The following is a 17,696-nucleotide window of genomic DNA, read 5'->3' as shown; positions in this document are numbered from 1 at the left end:
AAGTAAAACGCTACATATACACACTCTTACAGTCACCTCCCCCCCAAATAAAAATAAAAAAATTCTCGTATGACACCGTTTCCAAAACGGAGCCTCCAGCTGTTGCAAGACAACTCCCAGTATTGCCGGACAGCGATTGACATTCCATGCATGCTGGAAGTTTTGCAACAGCTGGAGGCACCCTGTTTGGGAAACACTGCCATAGGGTATTTTTGGACGGTTCCGTCCTTATGCAAAGCCCTTATTTAATATTCAAATGCTCATGGCGCTCTCTCACTTCGGAGCCCTGTCGTATTTCAAGGCAACAGTTTAGGGCCACATATGAGGTATTTTCGTACTCAGGAGAAATTGGCAAAAAAAATTTGGGGGGGCTTTTTCTCCAATTACCCCTTGTAAAAATGTAAAATTTGGGTGAAAACCACCTGTGGGGTGTTAAGGCTCACTGGACCCCTTGTTACGTGCTTTGAGGGGTGTAGTTTCCATAATGGTATGCCACATGGATTTTTTTGCTGTTCTGACACCATAGGGGCTTCCTAAATGCGGCATGTCCCCCCCAAAAAACCATTTCAGAAAAATTCACTCTACAAAATCACATTGTCTACAAAATCCCCTTTCTGAGCCCTCTACTGCACCCACCGAACACTTGACATACACATATGAGGTATTTCCTTACTTGAGAGAAATTGGGTTACAAATTTTGGGGGGATTTCTCTCCTTTTACCCCTTATAAAAATTCAAAAACTGGGTCTACAAGAACATGCCAGTGTAAAAAAAAAAATGCAGATTTTGAATTTTCTCATTCACTTTCCTGCTATTCCTGTAAAACACCTAAAGGGTTAACACACTTTCTGAATGTCATTTTGAATACTTTGAGGGGTGCAGTTTTTATAATGGGGTCATTTGTGGGGTATTTCTAAAATGAAGGTCCTTCAAATCCACTTCAAAACTGAACTGGTCCCTGAAAAATTCAGATTTGGAAAATTTTGTGAAAAATTAGAAATTTGCTGCTATACTTTGAAGCCCTCTGATGTCTTCCAAAAGTAAAAATATGTCAACTTTATGATGCAAACATAAAGTAGACATATTGTATATGTGAATCAATATATCATTTATTTGGTATGTCTATGTTCCTTACAAGCAGAGAGTTTCAAAGTTCAAAATTGCAAAAAATTTTAAATTTTTCATGAAATTTTGGAATTTTTAACCAAGAAATGATGCAAGTATCGTCGAAATTTTACTGCTATGTTAAAGTAGAATATGTCACGAAAAAACAATCTCGGAATCAAATTCATAAGTAAAAGCATCCCAGAGTTATTAATGCTTAAAGTGACAGTGGTCAGATGTGAAAAAAACGCTCTGGTCCTTAAGGTGAAAATGGGCTTGGTCCTTAAGGGGTTAAAAGTCCCAATTCACAATAAGTTATAATTAATGACTTCTCTACTGTAAGAATAAAGACCAATGCATGCAGTGCCTCACGTCACCGCAAAACGAACACGTTAAGTGACCGTGAAGAAGCATGCTTTTCATGCGCTTCACTATATGGCACACAACGCACAATTAGGAGGGGCAATACTTATACTTTCCATAGTGTTGTGTTCTGCTGTTACAGGAAACCCATGGGTAACCTAGCCTCTCACTGATAAGGGATTAAGGAAATATGTTTTTGCAGGACTACAGACACTTGTATAAGTGAAGGGAATGGAGGGTCAATAGTTCAAGACTGAAGCTGTAAACCATTGGAAAAACTGCTGCCATTCAGCTAAGGCTATCAAAACTTGTAAACTCCAATTGTTAGCTTAAACTTTAAACATGACTATGGGATTGTACTAGGGAAATCATGTTTTATAATAAATGCCCCTTTCTGGATCCTTCCACTGCCCTATCTTCAGCAGCAGATCAGCACACAAAAAGGAGAAGGCAGCAGCTTCTGCCCAACTACCTCTCTCTGCTAGAAGAGCTTAGAAGAACTTGGTGGAACAGCTTCTTGGATTCAACTGTAAGTGTTTATAAATACATTCGCATATTAATACAGAGGAGTCAGAGGTACAAAAAACTGCGGAGTCGGAACATTTATCTACCGACTCCACAGCGATCATACATCTTACCCCCTTATCCTTTGGATAGGGGATAAGATGTATAAAGCCGGAATACCCTTTCAAGTACACAGCCCGTTTTGGCCTTAAAGACCGAGACTATTTTCATTTTTTCGTTTTCCCCCTTACCCTTTAAGAGCCACAACTTCTGCAGCTAAAAATACAGCTGCAGAAGAAGTCTTCTCAGCTATAATTTTATGCTTCTGTAGAGACTTTGGCTCTTTACTGACAAGCAGGGCATAAAGCTTTTTCTTTTAGCTGCCAAGCTAACCAGAGATCTGGCTCTATTGAGTGGGCATACCTGTCCCCCAGTGATCAGCAAAATAGGATTTGTACATTGCTATTCACTATAAACACAAGGTGGCACCATACAAAGTAAGTATAGCTGTTCATTGGATCATTTAACAGTATGCATATATAGCTAATGCTATGTAAAAAACAATTTCCACGCAGTGGGCAGGCATCAGTAATACTTACTACAGGCAGTTGTCATAGCCAACTAATCAGCTTCCAGCTACAGCCAGAATAGTAAAGTATACAGAGTCTGCAGTGGTCCATAGGGCTGGGTGGTATGACCAAATATGTGCATCACGGTATTTTTTTTAACTTACGGCAGTTCCACGGTATATAACGGTATTTTCAACCCCCCCCCCCCCAAATCATGTGACCCGCCAGCGCTGTTCTGCCCCCGGCTTCTTACATGACAGTGGGCTCAGCCTATGACTGGCCGGGGCGGCGCATCGCTCCGGCCGGTGATAGGCTGACGGCTGTCCTCCACGCTCTCCAAGCGATCGGCCTAGGTGGGCGAGTTAAAAGTTTATTTTCTGTATCTTTTGCAGCCCAGGCATAGGCATACAGCAGTGGTCTCAAACCCGCGGACCTCCAGCTGTTGCAAAACTACAATCCCAGCATGCCCAGACAGCCGTTGGCTGCCCGGGCATGATGGGAGTTGTAGTTTTGCAACAGCTGGAGGTCCTGCAGGTTGGAGACCACTGGCGTACAGAGAGTTCCAGCGCCCGGTGGCCCCCAACAAAGAGGAGGAGGGCAGTGCTTTACATTTGTGCATAGTGCCCCGCTGGGCTGATCATTAATTTGGGGGGGGGGGGGCGGTAACATAGGGTTTGTTCCCCGATGTGGGGACAGCGCTGCGCTAGGCTGATAATACATTCCCAAGGGGGAGGAGCCCAACCGGTATTGCGGTATGGGGGAAAATTCATATCGTGCAGCCAAAAATATTCGCTATGAACCGGTATACCGCCCAGCCCTAGTGGTCCAGTCACCAGAGCACAGATTTTTTTTCTTTATAAATACGATATGCAATACAATGGCCCTTATTTACTAAGAGTGTTGTGTAGGTTTCTTTGTGGGTTTTAATTCCCTACAATTTATTTTCCACGGTATTTACTAAGGTTTCCCTACACTTTGCCTTTTTTTTTTTTACACATGCTCTGATCTGTCCGGTTTTCCTCAGTTCAAATCCCCCACATTATATGTGGAAACCTTAGTAAATATGTTGTTTTTTGTGAAAGTCAAGAACACGCCCCTTTTTGGAGACCACGCCCCTTTTTCCGACGGCCCGCCCCCTTTTCGGGTTTTCTTAGCAAAATGGAGAGTTAGTCAGGGTTTTTTCAATTCTGGCGCACAATCTAGCACAGACAGAATTTCTGGCACAAGGCGACAGAATCTGGTGCACAACCAGACAAAACATGTCGGGTTTGCAATAGCAAATGAGGGCCACTATGTGTATTAGTAAACTGTTCTCTCAGCCAGTATTTACATCACTAAGTAGAGCCATTTCATATGCGGGACAGGACTACACACAAATATACAACAAAAGTTACCATTCAAGTTTTTTAGTGCTCTTTCAGCATCTCGCCTGTTCATGAAGGCAACAAACCCACAGTTCCTTTCTCGTGCTCTCTCCTCATCTGTTCGTGGCCACATGATTTTAACACTAGCCAATGGGCCAAACCTCCCGAATTCCTGGCACAGCATCTCTTCGTTCATCTGTACAATTAAAGAATATACAAGCATTAAACAGGAATTTTAAAACTATAATATTACGTAATATTTGAATAGGCCATTAAATTGACCCTAGTGAGTGATAGTCGTGGAAGATGTAAGTGCTATAACTACAGGAACCATTACCAAACATACACTAAGCTATTAGATGGGAGCACTGTTAAGTGTCAGCTTTACACATTTGTTTTTTTTATAAAAGCAACGGATTATTAAAAAAATTCCCAAAATGTGAACCGAAATACAGTCAAATGAAAAAATAAAATAAAATTTAAAAATGTACACATGCAATAAAAGCTCTTAGATCAAAATGGTATTACCTGAGGGTTGATGTTTCCTAGATATAAATTAGTTGTGCTTGGATCCCCAACATCATGTGACCCAGGGGCATAGTCATCAAGAGCTGAACAAGAGAGGCCAAAGTTAATATGAAGTAGTTTACAGTAAGTGGCAAATAATATTTAATACACTAAACAGGTTACCACCGGAGGCTCTATTTCTCCTTGATTGAGAATCCACTGAAACAAAAAATTATCAAAGTCAGAGATCATTGCAAATAATTGGAAATCTCAGGACAATGAGGAGAATTACCAAAACTGTGAAGAGAAAAAGTTGACCAGTTGTCCATAGTAACCAGATTGGCCTTGTTAAGAATAAAAAGCTATGAAAAATGAAAGAAGCCTTTACGTTGCTGATGTTTTGTTATATGTGATTGCTCGCTTTATGGAAATTGCTTATATGCTACAGTTGTACAGTGTTATTTCTTTTATGTTTTAAAAATAAAAATCTTAAATTGAAAAAAAAATAAAAATGAAAGAATCCGATTGGTTGCTATGGGCAACTGGTCAACTTTTTCTCTCCCCGCAGGTTTTGATAAATCTTCCATAACATGTGAAAACTGTAAATCTTATATCAAGACAGGAGGGCTTCACATTATGCAATAACTTTTACTGAACTCCAGCAGCGAAAGAGTTACAGAGGGAAAAGTCGTCTAGGTAAAACCTAGCATGATTATACAATAACGGAACATCCAACAGGACAGGATCTAGGTAGTATAGGTTGATGACTTGAGACTCCGCATCTTTCTATGCTTTCTATGTTTTAGGTCTCTTGCCATTATTTATTATTATAAGATGCAAACATTTCCCTGTCACTGCCCCGCAGGCATGTTACTGCCAACACTGTGAAAACGGAGCATAAAGCGTTCACACATGTATACCATGTGACCTCTCCATTACATCCCATGAACAAAGATGCCGCAGGTCCACACTGCTCACAAAAGGAGAAGGGGCTATTGAATGGGGAATAACCAAAGAATAGAAAAACTGTAATTGGTATATCTTATGTTTTTTTACCACATTTCTATATGGTGGCCAAACCCTTTGAAATTACATTAACCCCTTCAGGACGGAGCCCATTTTGGCCTTAAGGACCGGAGCGTTTTTTGCACATCTGACCACTGTCACTTTAAACATTAATAACTCTGGAATGCTTTTAGTTATCATTCTGATTCCGAGATTGTTTTTTCGTGACATATTCTACTTTAACATAGTGGTAAATTTTTATCGATACTTGCATCCTTTTTTGGTGAAAAATCCGTAAATTTGATGAAAAATTTGAAAATTTTGCATTTTTCTAACTTTGAAGCTCTCTGCTTGTAAGGAAAATGGATATTACGAATACATTTTTTTTTGGTTCACATATACAATATGTCTACTTTATGTTTGCATCATAAAATTGATGTGTTTTTACTTTTGGAAGGCACCAGAGGGCTTCAACGGTCAGCAGCAATTTTCCGATTTTTCACAAAATTTTCAAACTCAGTATTTTTCAGGGACCAGTTCAGGTTTGAAGTGGATTTGAAGGGTCTTCATATTAGAAATACCCCATAAATGACCCCATTATAAAAACTACACCCCCAAAAGTATTCAAAATGACATTCAGTCAGCGTTTTAACCCTTTAGGTGTTTCACAGGAATAGAAGCAAAGTGAAGGAGAAAATTCACAATCTTCATTTTTTACACTCACATGTTCTTGCAGACCCAATTTTTGAATTTTTACAAGGGGTAAAAGGACAAAATTTTTACTTGTATTTGTAGCCCAATTTCTCTCGAGTAAGGACATACCTCATATGTCTATGTAAAGTGTTCGGCGGGCGCAGTAGAGGGCTCAGAAGGGAAGGAGCGACAAGGGGATTTTGGAGAGTACGTTTTTCTGAAATGGTTTTTGGGGGGCATGTTACCTTTAGGAAGCCCTTATGGTGCCAGAACAGCAAAAAAAAACCACATGGCATACCATTTTGGAAACTAGACCCCTCGGGGAATGTAACATGGGATAAAGTGAACCCCACAGGTGTTTCACGACTTTTGCAAATGTAAAAAAAAAAAAAAATTTTTACCTAAAATGCTTGTTTTCCCAAAATTTTTTTATTTTTAAAAAGGGTAATAGCAGAAAATACCCCTAAAAATTTGAAGCCCAATTTCTCCCGATTCAGAAAACACCCCATATGGGGGTGAAAAGTGCTCTGCTGGCGCACTACAGGTCACGGAAGAGAAGGAGTCACATTTGGCTTTTTGAACGCAAATTTTTCTCTGGGGGCATGCCGCATTTAGGAAGCCCCTATGGTGCCAGGACAGCAAAAAAAACCCCACATGGCATACCATTTTGGAAACTAGACCCCTCGGGGAACGTAACAAGGGGTTAAGTGAACCTTTATACCCCACAGGTGTTTCACGACTTTTGCATATGTAAAAAAAAAAAAATTTTTTTTTACCTAAAATGCTTGTTTTCCCAAAAATTTTACATTTTTAAAAAGGGTAAAAGCAGAAAATACCCCCCAAAATTTGTAATACAATTTCTCCCGAGTACGGCGATACCCCATATGTGGCCCTAAACTGTTGCCTTGAAATACGACAGGGCTCCAAAGTGAGAGCGCCATGCGCATTTGAGGCCTAAATTAGGGATTGCATAGGGGTGGACATAGGGGTATTCTACGCCAGTGATTCCCAAACAGGGTGCCTCCAGCTGTTGCAAAACTCCCAGCATGCCTGGACAGTCAACGGCTGTCCGACAATACTGGGAGTTGTTTTGCAACAGCTGGAGGCTCCGTTCTGGAAACAGTGGCGTACCAGACGTTTTTCATTTTTATTGGGGAGGGGAGGGGGGCTGTGTAGGGGTATGTGTATATGTAGTTTTTTTTACTTTTTATTTTATTTTTTGTGGTAGTGTAGTGTAGTGTTTTTAGGGTACAGTCGCACGGGCGGGGGTTCACAGTAGTTTCTCGCTGGCAATTTGAGCTGCAGCAGAAAGTTTGCGGCAGCTCAAATTTGCAGCCCGATACTTACTGTAATCCTCCACCCATGTGAGTGTACCCTGTACGTTCACATTGAGGGGGACATCCAGCTGTTGCATAACTACAACTCCCAGCATGCCCGTTGGCTGTCGGTGACTGCTGAGAGTTGCAGTTTTGCAACAGCTGTAGGCACACTGGTTATGTATCACTGAGTTTGTGACCTAACTCAGTGTTTCACAACCAGTGTGCCTCCAGCTGTTGCAAAACTACAACTCCCAGCATGTACGGTGCATGGTGTACGGTGACTGCTGAGAGTTGTAGTTTGCAACAGCTGGAGGCACACCGGTCGTGAAACACTGAGTTAGGTAAAAAAAAACTCTGAGTTTCACAACCAGTGTGCCTTCAGCTGTTGCAAAACTACAACTCTCAGCAGTCACCGACAGCCAACGGGCATGCTGGAAGTTGTAGTTATGCAACCAGCAGATGCACCACTACAACTCCCAGCATGCACTTTAGCTGTTTGTGCAAGCTGGGAGTTGTAGTTATACAACAGCTGAAGGTACACTTTTCCATAGAAAGAATGTGCCTCCAGCTGTTGCAAAACCATAAGTCCCAGCATGCCCATAAGGGAATGCTGGGAGTTGTGGTGGTCTGCCTCCTGCTGTTGCATAACTACAGCTCCCAGCATGCCCTTTTTGCATGCTGGGATCTGTTGCTAAGCAACAGCAGGAGGCTGTCACTCACCTCCAACGATCCTCGCCGCACAGGTCAGTCCCTCGTCGTCTCCGCCGCCGCAGCTGCTCCTGGGGCCCCGATCCCAACAGGGGCGCCGGGGATCGGGGTCCCCAGCACCCGGGGTGCACGTCCCGCACCCGCTCACGTCCTCCGGAAGAGGGGCGGAGCGGGTGCGGGAGTGACACCCGCAGCAGGCGCCCTGATTGGTCGGCCGGTAATCCGGCCGACGAATCAGGGCGATCGTGAGGTGGCACCAGTGCCACCTCACCCCTGCAGGCTCTGAATTGTCCAGCGATCTGCGGCGATCGCCGACATGGGGGGACATAATGACCCCCCTGGGCGATATGCCGGGATGCCTGCTGAACGATTTCAGCAGGCATCCGGCTCCGGTCCCCAACCGGCTAGCGGTGGGGGCCGGAATTCCCACGGGCGTATGGATACGCCCTCGGTCCTTAAGGACTCGGCATGCAGGGCGTATCCATACGCCCTATGTCCTGAAGAGGTTAAAGAGCTGTAAAGAGATTAAACGCAAGAGAGGTACATTCCTCATCCTGATTTAAACATTAAGAGTGCTTTTAATCCTTTATATTGATGGCTTACCCTTTAGACAGACCATAAAAGGAGAACTCCAGCCAAACAAAATTACCTTTATATAGCTGCACGATTTAAAATTATATAACTTTGCAAAATACAAGTGCAATCTTTGCTGGGCACATAATCTGTTTCTCCCAGCTTTTCCTCCAGGAAGGAAGTCTAGTAGTTCCTTCCTGACTGTCAGGCACTAGTCTGCTTTGTACCATTACATTACCTTCTCCTCACGTCAGGGGCTTCAGTGTGTGATTGTACCTGATTGGCTGAGACACACACACACCTCCCCTCATCTATATTCACTGCTTCTCTAACCATGTGACCTCAGCTCTCTGAAAGAAGCCCCTCCCTGCAGCTCACACAGGAAACAAGTGCAGGGGCTATGTCCTGAAGAGGTTAAAGAGCTGTAAAGAGATTAAACGCAAGAGAGGTACATTCCTCATCCTGATTTAAACATTAAGAGTGCTTTTAATCCTTTATATTGATGGCTTACCCTTTAGACAGACCATAAAAGGAGAACTCCAGCCAAACAAAATTACCTTTATATAGCTGCACGATTTAAAATTATATAACTTTGCAAAATACAAGTGCAATCTTTGCTGGGCACATAATCTGTTTCTCCCAGCTTTTCCTCCAGGAAGGAAGTCTAGTAGTTCCTTCCTGACTGTCAGGCACTAGTCTGCTTTGTACCATTACATTACCTTCTCCTCACGTCAGGGGCTTCAGTGTGTGATTGTACCTGATTGGCTGAGACACACACACACACACACCTCCCCTCATCTATATTCACTGCTTCTCTAACCATGTGACCTCAGCTCTCTGAAAGAAGCCCCTCCCTGCAGCTCACACAGGAAACAAGTGCAGGGGCTGATGGTCTATGTAGTTTTTTTTTTCTCCAGCTCTCAGCTGTATTTTGAAAGGTTGTTTATGGGGGTCGGATTTTAAAACAAATCAGCTTGGATGGTCTAGTCTATTGTTAATTAGGGATCAGGAATAACCAGCCCAGATTGTGTGGCAGTGACTGATTAGTTCCTTAAGAACAAGCGTATTGTTGATTTCTGTACAGCACTAGCACTTTATAACACGTGGTGGTTTTTGTTTCTGTCTTGTCTGAATATGGTTTAACCCCTTAAGGACCAAGCCCATTTTAACCTTAAGGACCAGGCCAATTTTATTTTAGAGTTTTCGTTTTTTCCTCCTTGCCTTCTAAAATCCATAACTCCTTTATATTTCCATATAAGGGCTTGTTTTTTGCATGACCAATTGTACTTGTAATGAAACCTCATTTTACCATGAAATGTACGGCGACATGTATAGGACATAGCACTGATCAGTATTGTCGGTGATCTTCTGCTCAGGTCTGCTCGATCTCAGGCCAGAGCAGAAGACCCTGGGAGACGGCCGGAGCAAGGTGAGGGGACCTCCGCCCACCATGCTGGATGATTGGATCACCCAAAGTACCGCACTGCCGCAGATGCCATGATCAATACAGATCAGATCGCGGATGTCGGCCATTACCGGCGGGTCCCCGGTTGCTGCCAGCAGCCGGAACCTGCCGTGTATGACGCGAGCACCGTTCCGATGCTCGCGGTCATACACAGGACGTACATGTACATCCTGGTGCGTGAAGTCCTGCCAAACCTGGACGTACATTTACGTCCGTGGTCGTTAAGGGGTTAATGCAGAACTGTAGCATTTGACCTGTTGCTGCAGGAAGATGTATCCCTATGGCACGTGTTAGGTAGAGATTTTGGTATCTGGTTCAAAAACACTACTTGATCCGTACCAGCTATTGGATTGTATAAAGGGTACTCCCAGAGAGCCTAATTAAGGATTATATTGTGACTGAACAAATGGAGGGCTACTCTGTAGGTCACCTGTGAGTTTTTTGCACACATTTAATTTGCAGATAACAACCAAAGTGTGAGTACTGATTCTAAGTGCACTGTTGACGCTAGCTCCCACAAAGATTGTAACAATTTTCTACCATATTCTGGACGGTGTTTATTGTAAGAGTTTACTATTAAATTGGATGTATTTTTTTTTATAAGAGGGGGGGTAATTTAGATTTTAATGTATACCAATAAAAGCTGTAATTTAATAGGGATGCCTTGTGGGGTCATTGTGAAATAAAAAAGGTATAATATATACTTATACAAGTTATTTTTACCACTTCATCTTCTCACCAGCCTATTCTTTCATTTACAGGTATGTCCTCATCTCTTGAACAAATACCACCATCATTTGTTCTCACCACTGCAAATGTGTTTAGCTGAATTTAAATAATCAACCTGGTATGTCACTCATCCTGTGAATGTGTACTCCCATTCCCCCATCATTGCTTTGTCCTGTATATTTATTACTGTTATCTGGCAAGTGTTTCTATTTTGTTTGATCACAATTTAATTCCCTTGAGTGATCCCAAACGGTTTATTTTTTCTTAACTTCCCCAAATTTTATTGCTCCCCACCCTTTTTCACACCTGATTGCACTCCTCTGCCAATCTTCTGGCTTAGCCTAGCACTATATATTACAGGCAATAGGTCTTGTAGACCTTAGGTCTGGATACATTCAAATATGCCATCTAATACTGCCATCTAGAGTGCTTCTAAAGTGTGACATCAAGTATTATACCAGAATTGAACCAGAAGGGAACAAAAGGGAACTAACTCAACATTTTAACTACAAAAGTCACTCTTTTCAGAAAAAAAAAAAAAACATGCACTCACTTATTACTTACATCATTGTGATACATTTTCTCTTATATCCCCCACCGATTTCTCCAGTGGACTCTATATACATCTGTCCATGCCTCCTTCCCTCACCTATGTATTGCTCGCATGCACTGCTCACCATCATAAACCACCCAAAGTCACCTCATTCCATGGTACAGCACAGAAGTCGCTTCATCACTTCACCCAGCCATCTGCTCTCCCTCTTTCTTCTGCTTTTAGCTGCTGGGGACATTGCTCCTAACCCTGGCCCACCTTTCACTAATATTTGCTCTACACTACCTGCCTCTTGCGGAACCACTACAAACTTTAACTGCACTCTTCTAAACTCTCGATCTGTGTGCAATAAGCTCACCCAGATTCATGACTTATTTCTCACTAATTCTCTTAATCTGCTGGCTCTCACAGAAACATGGATACAACCTTCTGACACTGCTTCTCTCGCTGCTTTATCTTATGGTGACCTTCACTTTTCCCATACCCCCAGATCTGACACCAGGCATGGTGGAGGAGTTGGGGTGCTACTAGCCCCACAATGCACTTTTCAAGTCATCCCCCCATTACCCTCACTCACGTTTCCCTCTTTTGAGGTCCACACCCTCAGGCTCTTCCGCCCATTGTCTCTCAGAGTGGCGGTCATCTATTGTCCTCCTGGTCCTCCCCAAATGTTCCTGGATCATTTTGCCACCTGGCTCCCTCACTTTCTTTCCTCAGAAACACCTACACTCATCATGGGTGATTTTAATATCCCCATTGATACCCCAATCTCCTCTTCTGACTCTGGGCTTCTGTCTCTAACCTCCTCATATGCCCTTTCACAGCTTACTGACTCTCCCACACACAAGGATGGGAATACACTGGACTTGATCTTCTCTAGACTTTGCTCTGTCTCTAAATTCACTAATTCTCCTTTTGAGCTCTCTGACCACAACCTTCTCTCTTTCTCTATCAGTAACTCCTATCCTCTTCCAGACACTCCAACCTTGTACACTTACAGAAACCTGCGTGCCATAAACACCAGTCAATTTATAGACATTCTACAATCTTCACTATCTCCAATCTCTTCTGTCTCCTGCCCTAATCTAGCAGCCAAACATTACCATGACACCCTAAAGTCTACCCTGGATCAAATGGCACCCTCTAAAACACGAACCTCCCGACACAGACTGCAGCAACCCTGGCACACGTGAACAACCCGCTTTCTCAGGCGATGCTCTAGGTGTGCTGAACGTCTGTGGAGGAAAACGAAGACTTCTTCCGACTATCTGCACTATAATTTCATGCTTAAATCCTATTACTCCGCTCTTCATCTCGCCAAACAAACATATTTTACCTCCCTCATCTCTTCTCTGTCTAACAACCCAAAACGCCTTTTTGACACGTTCAACTCTCTCTTTCGGCCTAAAGTACAGACCCCAATCACTGATCTCTGTGCTGAAGACCTGGCCGAGAACTCTCTCCTTGACCCCGTACAGTCTGGTTTCCGCTCCCTTCACGCCACAGAAACAGCCCTAACCAAAGTCACTAACGATCTTCTGACAGCCAAATCAAATGGCAATTTCTCTTTACTGATTCTCTTGGACCTGTCTGCGGCTTTTGACACTGTGGATCACCAACTCCTCCTCAGTAGTCTCCGCTCCATTGGTCTCAAGGACTCTGCTCTCGCCTGGTTTTCCTCCAATCTCTCTGGCCGCTCCTTTAGCATCTCGTTTCCTGGCTCTACTTCTCCTCTACCCCTTGCTGTCGGGGTTCCCCAGGGATCGGTCCTAGGTCCTCTACTCTTTTCACTCTACACATCCCCCATTGGAAAAACAATCAGTAGATTTGGTTTCCAGTACCACCTCTATGCTGATGATACCCAACTCTATACCTCTTCCGCCAACATCACCCCTGCACTCCTACAGAATACCAGTGACTGTATTTCTGATGTCTCAGACATCATGTCCTCTTTATATCTGAAACAAAATCTTTCTAAAACAGAACTTCTTGTTTTTTCTCCATCAACTGATACTGTACCTCACCCTGACATTTCCATCTCGGTATCTGGTACTACAATAACTCCCGGGCAGCAGGCTCGCTGTCTTGGAGTTTATACTTGACTCGGATCTGTCTTTCACTCCCCATATTCAGTCTCTTTCACGTTCTTGTCACCTGCATCTCAAAAACGTTTCCAGAATCCGCCCGTTTCTCACTACTGAAACTGCTAAAACTCTCATTATTGCTTTGATTCACTCCCGCCTCGACTACTGTAACTCTTTACTAATAGGCATTCCTTTCTCCAAACTCTCTCCTTTCCAGTCCATCCTTAATGCCGCAGCCAGACTCATCTTCCTCTCCAGCTGCTACACCGATGTCTCCTCCCTGTGCCAGTCACTACACTGGTTACCAATTCAGTCCAGAATACAGTACAAAATCCTCAGTCTCACACACAAAGCTCTCCACAATGCTGCACCTCCCTACATCTCCTCTCTCATCTCTGTCTACCATCCTACACGTTCTCTCCGATCTGCTAATGATCTCACACTAACATCTTCTATAATCCGAACTTCTCACTCCCGTCTCCAAGACTTCACTCGTGCTGCACCGGTTCTCTGGAATGCTATCCCTCAGACTCAACAACAACATCCATAGTTTCAAACGTGGCCTAAAAACACATCTCTTCAGACAGGCCTATAACATTCTTTAATTGGCCTCAACATATCCCCACACCGCTTGTTTGAATAGTTATTGTATAATATTATGTCTGATACTTGTCTTTGTTTGTACCCCATAATTGTAAGCGCTGTGGAATCTGTAGGTGCTATATAAAATAAATTTACCACTATTGGCTTGATATCTCCTTTAATAACAATCAGTTGACTAAAGGATAAGCCATCAATACAAAAGTTCCTTTGAAAGGAATCTGTCTTCTATCCAAGACTCACACCGACACTGTTAAATAGCTGTTATGGCAAGAAGACATATGGTATCTTTCATATATCTATCTGTGCTTCCATAACATAAAAAATGCTTTAATTCTTCTACGTCAAGTGTCAGAGGCATTCCCAAGCTTCTGATGTGCTGAATCGTCTCCTCTCCCCCCCCCCACCTTCCAACCCTGTCCATCCTTAATTTACTGGAAGCTGAGCCCTGCACCCAATGGCCACACTATTGTAAACCAAACCTGTTTTCTAGGATGTATGCGCCAGAATTGGGCGCATTGCACCACAAATTGTGTCTGCGCAAGAATTTGCAGAAAAAAATAAAAGTTTAAAGGGTACCTGTCATCAAAAAAACTTTTGATATATTATAATATATATATATAGATTAATGTATGCAGAATAAGTTCCCAATAGCATGTTATTAAAAAATACGCTTCTTTCTATTTAATTTTCAACTTTGAAAAATGACCACTAGGGGTCTCCCTACCAGTCCTTTTTTTTTTTATAGCTTTCAGACTCATGCTGGAGTCCTAAATCTCAGACTGCACCCGGGACACAGACAAGCTCAGCACTGCTCCCTGGCAGTAAGCAGACGAGTTTGTCTGTGTCCCGGATGCAGTCTGAGATTTAGGACTCCTGCATGAGTCTGAAATCTATAAAAAAAAAAAAAAAAAAAGGACTGGTAGGGAGACTCCTAGTGGTCATTTTTCAAAGTTGAAAATTAAATAGAAAGAAGCATATTTTTTAATAACATGCTATTGGAAAGTTATTCTGCATACATTAATCTATAATATATCAAAAGTTTTTTTGATGAAAGGTACCCTTTAAAAACCTGACCAACTCTCCATTATACAGTAGAATACCCCAATAGTGGACAAAGGGAATAAAAATAAATAAATAAAATTAAAAAGTGTTCACTATTGGGAGATGTCCCCTATTGGGGAAAAAGGCTCAAAATTCTTTCTAAATGACGGAGTACTGTTCTGTACTCACTCCAGAGTGCAATTACCTACAAAACACTATAAAAAGTTAAATATAAAAAAATAATTTTGCACTGTAGTAAGGCTTTAAAAAAATCTAAATATAATTAATTAGAGGGATTCCAAATCATTCCTCCATTTCCTCATCACCCTTCTTACCTGGCCAGCAGGCAGTGACGAGTGACGCTTCTCTGCGCTTCACTCAGTGAGGACAGTGACAAGTGATGCTCCATACTGCCGCTGCCCTCAGTGAGAGGCGCAGAGGAGTCACTCCGGACAGCCGCCGCTGCTCATAGCCGTCACTGTCCTCACTGAATGAAGCGCAGAGGAGCGTCACTCATCACTGTCTGTTGGACAGGGGGGTCCAGCAGGGGCCAGTGCCCCTGGGAACCCAAGACACTTAGTGGGGTATTGGCTGTACCCCCCTGACAGCAGCCCTGTGTACAAGATAGGGTGGCACACAAGCCTGGATGTCCCCTATTAGGTGTGTCCGCTATTGGGAATGTGCCCTATTCGGAGGGTGCAAATACATTAAGTCCTATGGGACACTGCAGGGGAATTAAAAACTGTCCTCTATTGGGAGGTGTCCACTAAGGGAGATTTAATTTTACTCAGAAAACCTGAAAAGGGGCGTGTCCACGGGGAAAGGGAGCATGTCCATGAGGTTTTCGCAAAATCCCAACATATTTACTAAGGTTTCCACAGAAAATGTGGTGGATTTGAGGTTTGGAAAACCCAAAAAATAAAAATAGCAAAATGTAGGGAAAAGTACAAAACGTAGGGAAACATTAGTAAATACCAAGGAAAAATACTAGTGGGGAATTAAAACCCACAAAGAAACATGTGCTTCACTCCTAGTAGAGCAGGGCCAATTTGTGTGCACAGGAATGAGATTAGAAAACAAGGCCCAACTTTCTGATGACTGTCAATCAAACAGGGGCATAGATGAAAGTGGTGGTAAGGAGAGGTTCCAGCCATCGGCACTTCCCTTGGTTTTGGGAAAGCCTTTTTTGATTCTTGGCATAGAAGAATAACAGCATTTTTCCTATGTTATGGAAGCACAGGCATATAAGAAAGGTACAATGTGTCACCATGCCCTAACAGTTATCTAAAAGTATTAGTTAGGAATGTAAATTTCTGCTGACAGATGCCTCGAAGTGATTAAAAGCATACACCACAGCCATGGAAAACAAGGCTGCAATCTACCAGCAAAATGCAAACACTGTTGCATTTTAATTTGGCTTCATATTCCTGCTGAAAATAAATTCTATATAAAGGCAGATTTCTGGAGAACTGGAAAAAAAAAATTCTTACGTGGGCGCCTCGGTCCTTCACCATCTGTTTGTGGAGGTTCAAATCTGCTCATTCTGCCTTTTGTTTTGTGTCGTTCATCCCTCTCTTCCTGAATCCTAAAGAGAACAAGTGGGGTAATAATTTATAAAAAATAAAACTAACAATTAAGTCATGATGTCAGAAGGCCTATTGGTCAGCATATTATTATAAAATATTTAAGAAGTTTTAAAGACACACTAAAAACTAGAATAATAAAGGGGACGACGGCGTATACAGTGGTGCACAGCAGCATGTCCAATAACTTTAAAGGGATGAACATAGTCACTAGCAATATCATGGTGTGCTGCGCTACTAAGCCCATAAAAATAGTGTGTTACCTGCAGGAAATAGCCTGAACATAGTAACTTGATGGCTAAGTTTGGGCCATTGAAGGGAATGGACTCACTCTGGTGTGCCAAAGTATACGTTGGCATCCTATTAAAAGAGAGATGCCAATGTTTTCTATGGCACACCACAGCAAGTATACCGCACTAAATCATTAAAGCGTTACTGTAATTTGTAAGAATTATTTTTTTAAATGCTTAAGTCAGTGTTAATTTGTAAAATACCTTTTTATCTATGTATTAATGTAATGAGCCTTTCTGAAGTCCTCTGAGAGGCTGGAGGCATTTCCCCTGGACCATGATGAGCTGCTCTCCTCCCCCTCCCGTCGAGGTCTGCACAAACATTTTTACATTTGCACAGGTTTCTGCCTAAAAGCATGCTCTATATAACTAATGCAGCCATGTGAAATTATATGGTGCAAGGACAGAAGAAAAACCTGCATTTTGTGCCAGAAAATAAAGATTTTTACATTTCCACAGCTTTGTCAGCAAAGTGCATGCTTTTTATAACCCTAAAGCAGCCATGTGAACCTATATGGTGCAAACACACACAAGAAATAAGTTCATAAAATGATCAAAAGAGAAACCATTTTGTATATAAATAATAGTTTAGCACCTTGCATTGCTTGCCACAGTGCATGGGAATGATTCTCATCTGAA

General features: G+C 42.5%; 1 protein-coding gene across 1 annotated transcript in view; it reads right to left on the bottom strand.

Annotated features, from left to right (window-relative positions):
• U2SURP (U2 snRNP associated SURP domain containing) overlaps positions 1–17,696 on the bottom strand; it is a 76,306-nt gene that overhangs the window by 34,091 nt on the left and 24,519 nt on the right. Inside the window, exons 6-9 of the mRNA XM_056564810.1 lie at positions 16,675–16,769; positions 4,595–4,630; positions 4,433–4,515; positions 3,935–4,100 (exon numbers count right to left, since the gene is read on the bottom strand). Of these exons, the coding sequence (XP_056420785.1) occupies positions 3,935–4,100; positions 4,433–4,515; positions 4,595–4,630; positions 16,675–16,769 (380 nt within the window). The remainder of the gene's footprint in view (positions 1–3,934; positions 4,101–4,432; positions 4,516–4,594; positions 4,631–16,674; positions 16,770–17,696) is intronic.

The sequence above is a fragment of the Hyla sarda genome, chromosome 3 (genome assembly GCF_029499605.1).
Source record: "Hyla sarda isolate aHylSar1 chromosome 3, aHylSar1.hap1, whole genome shotgun sequence".
NCBI classification, from domain to species: domain Eukaryota; kingdom Metazoa; phylum Chordata; class Amphibia; order Anura; family Hylidae; genus Hyla; species Hyla sarda.
Note: the sequence above shows the minus strand (reverse complement) of the source record. Positions and strands in the feature narration are given on the sequence as shown.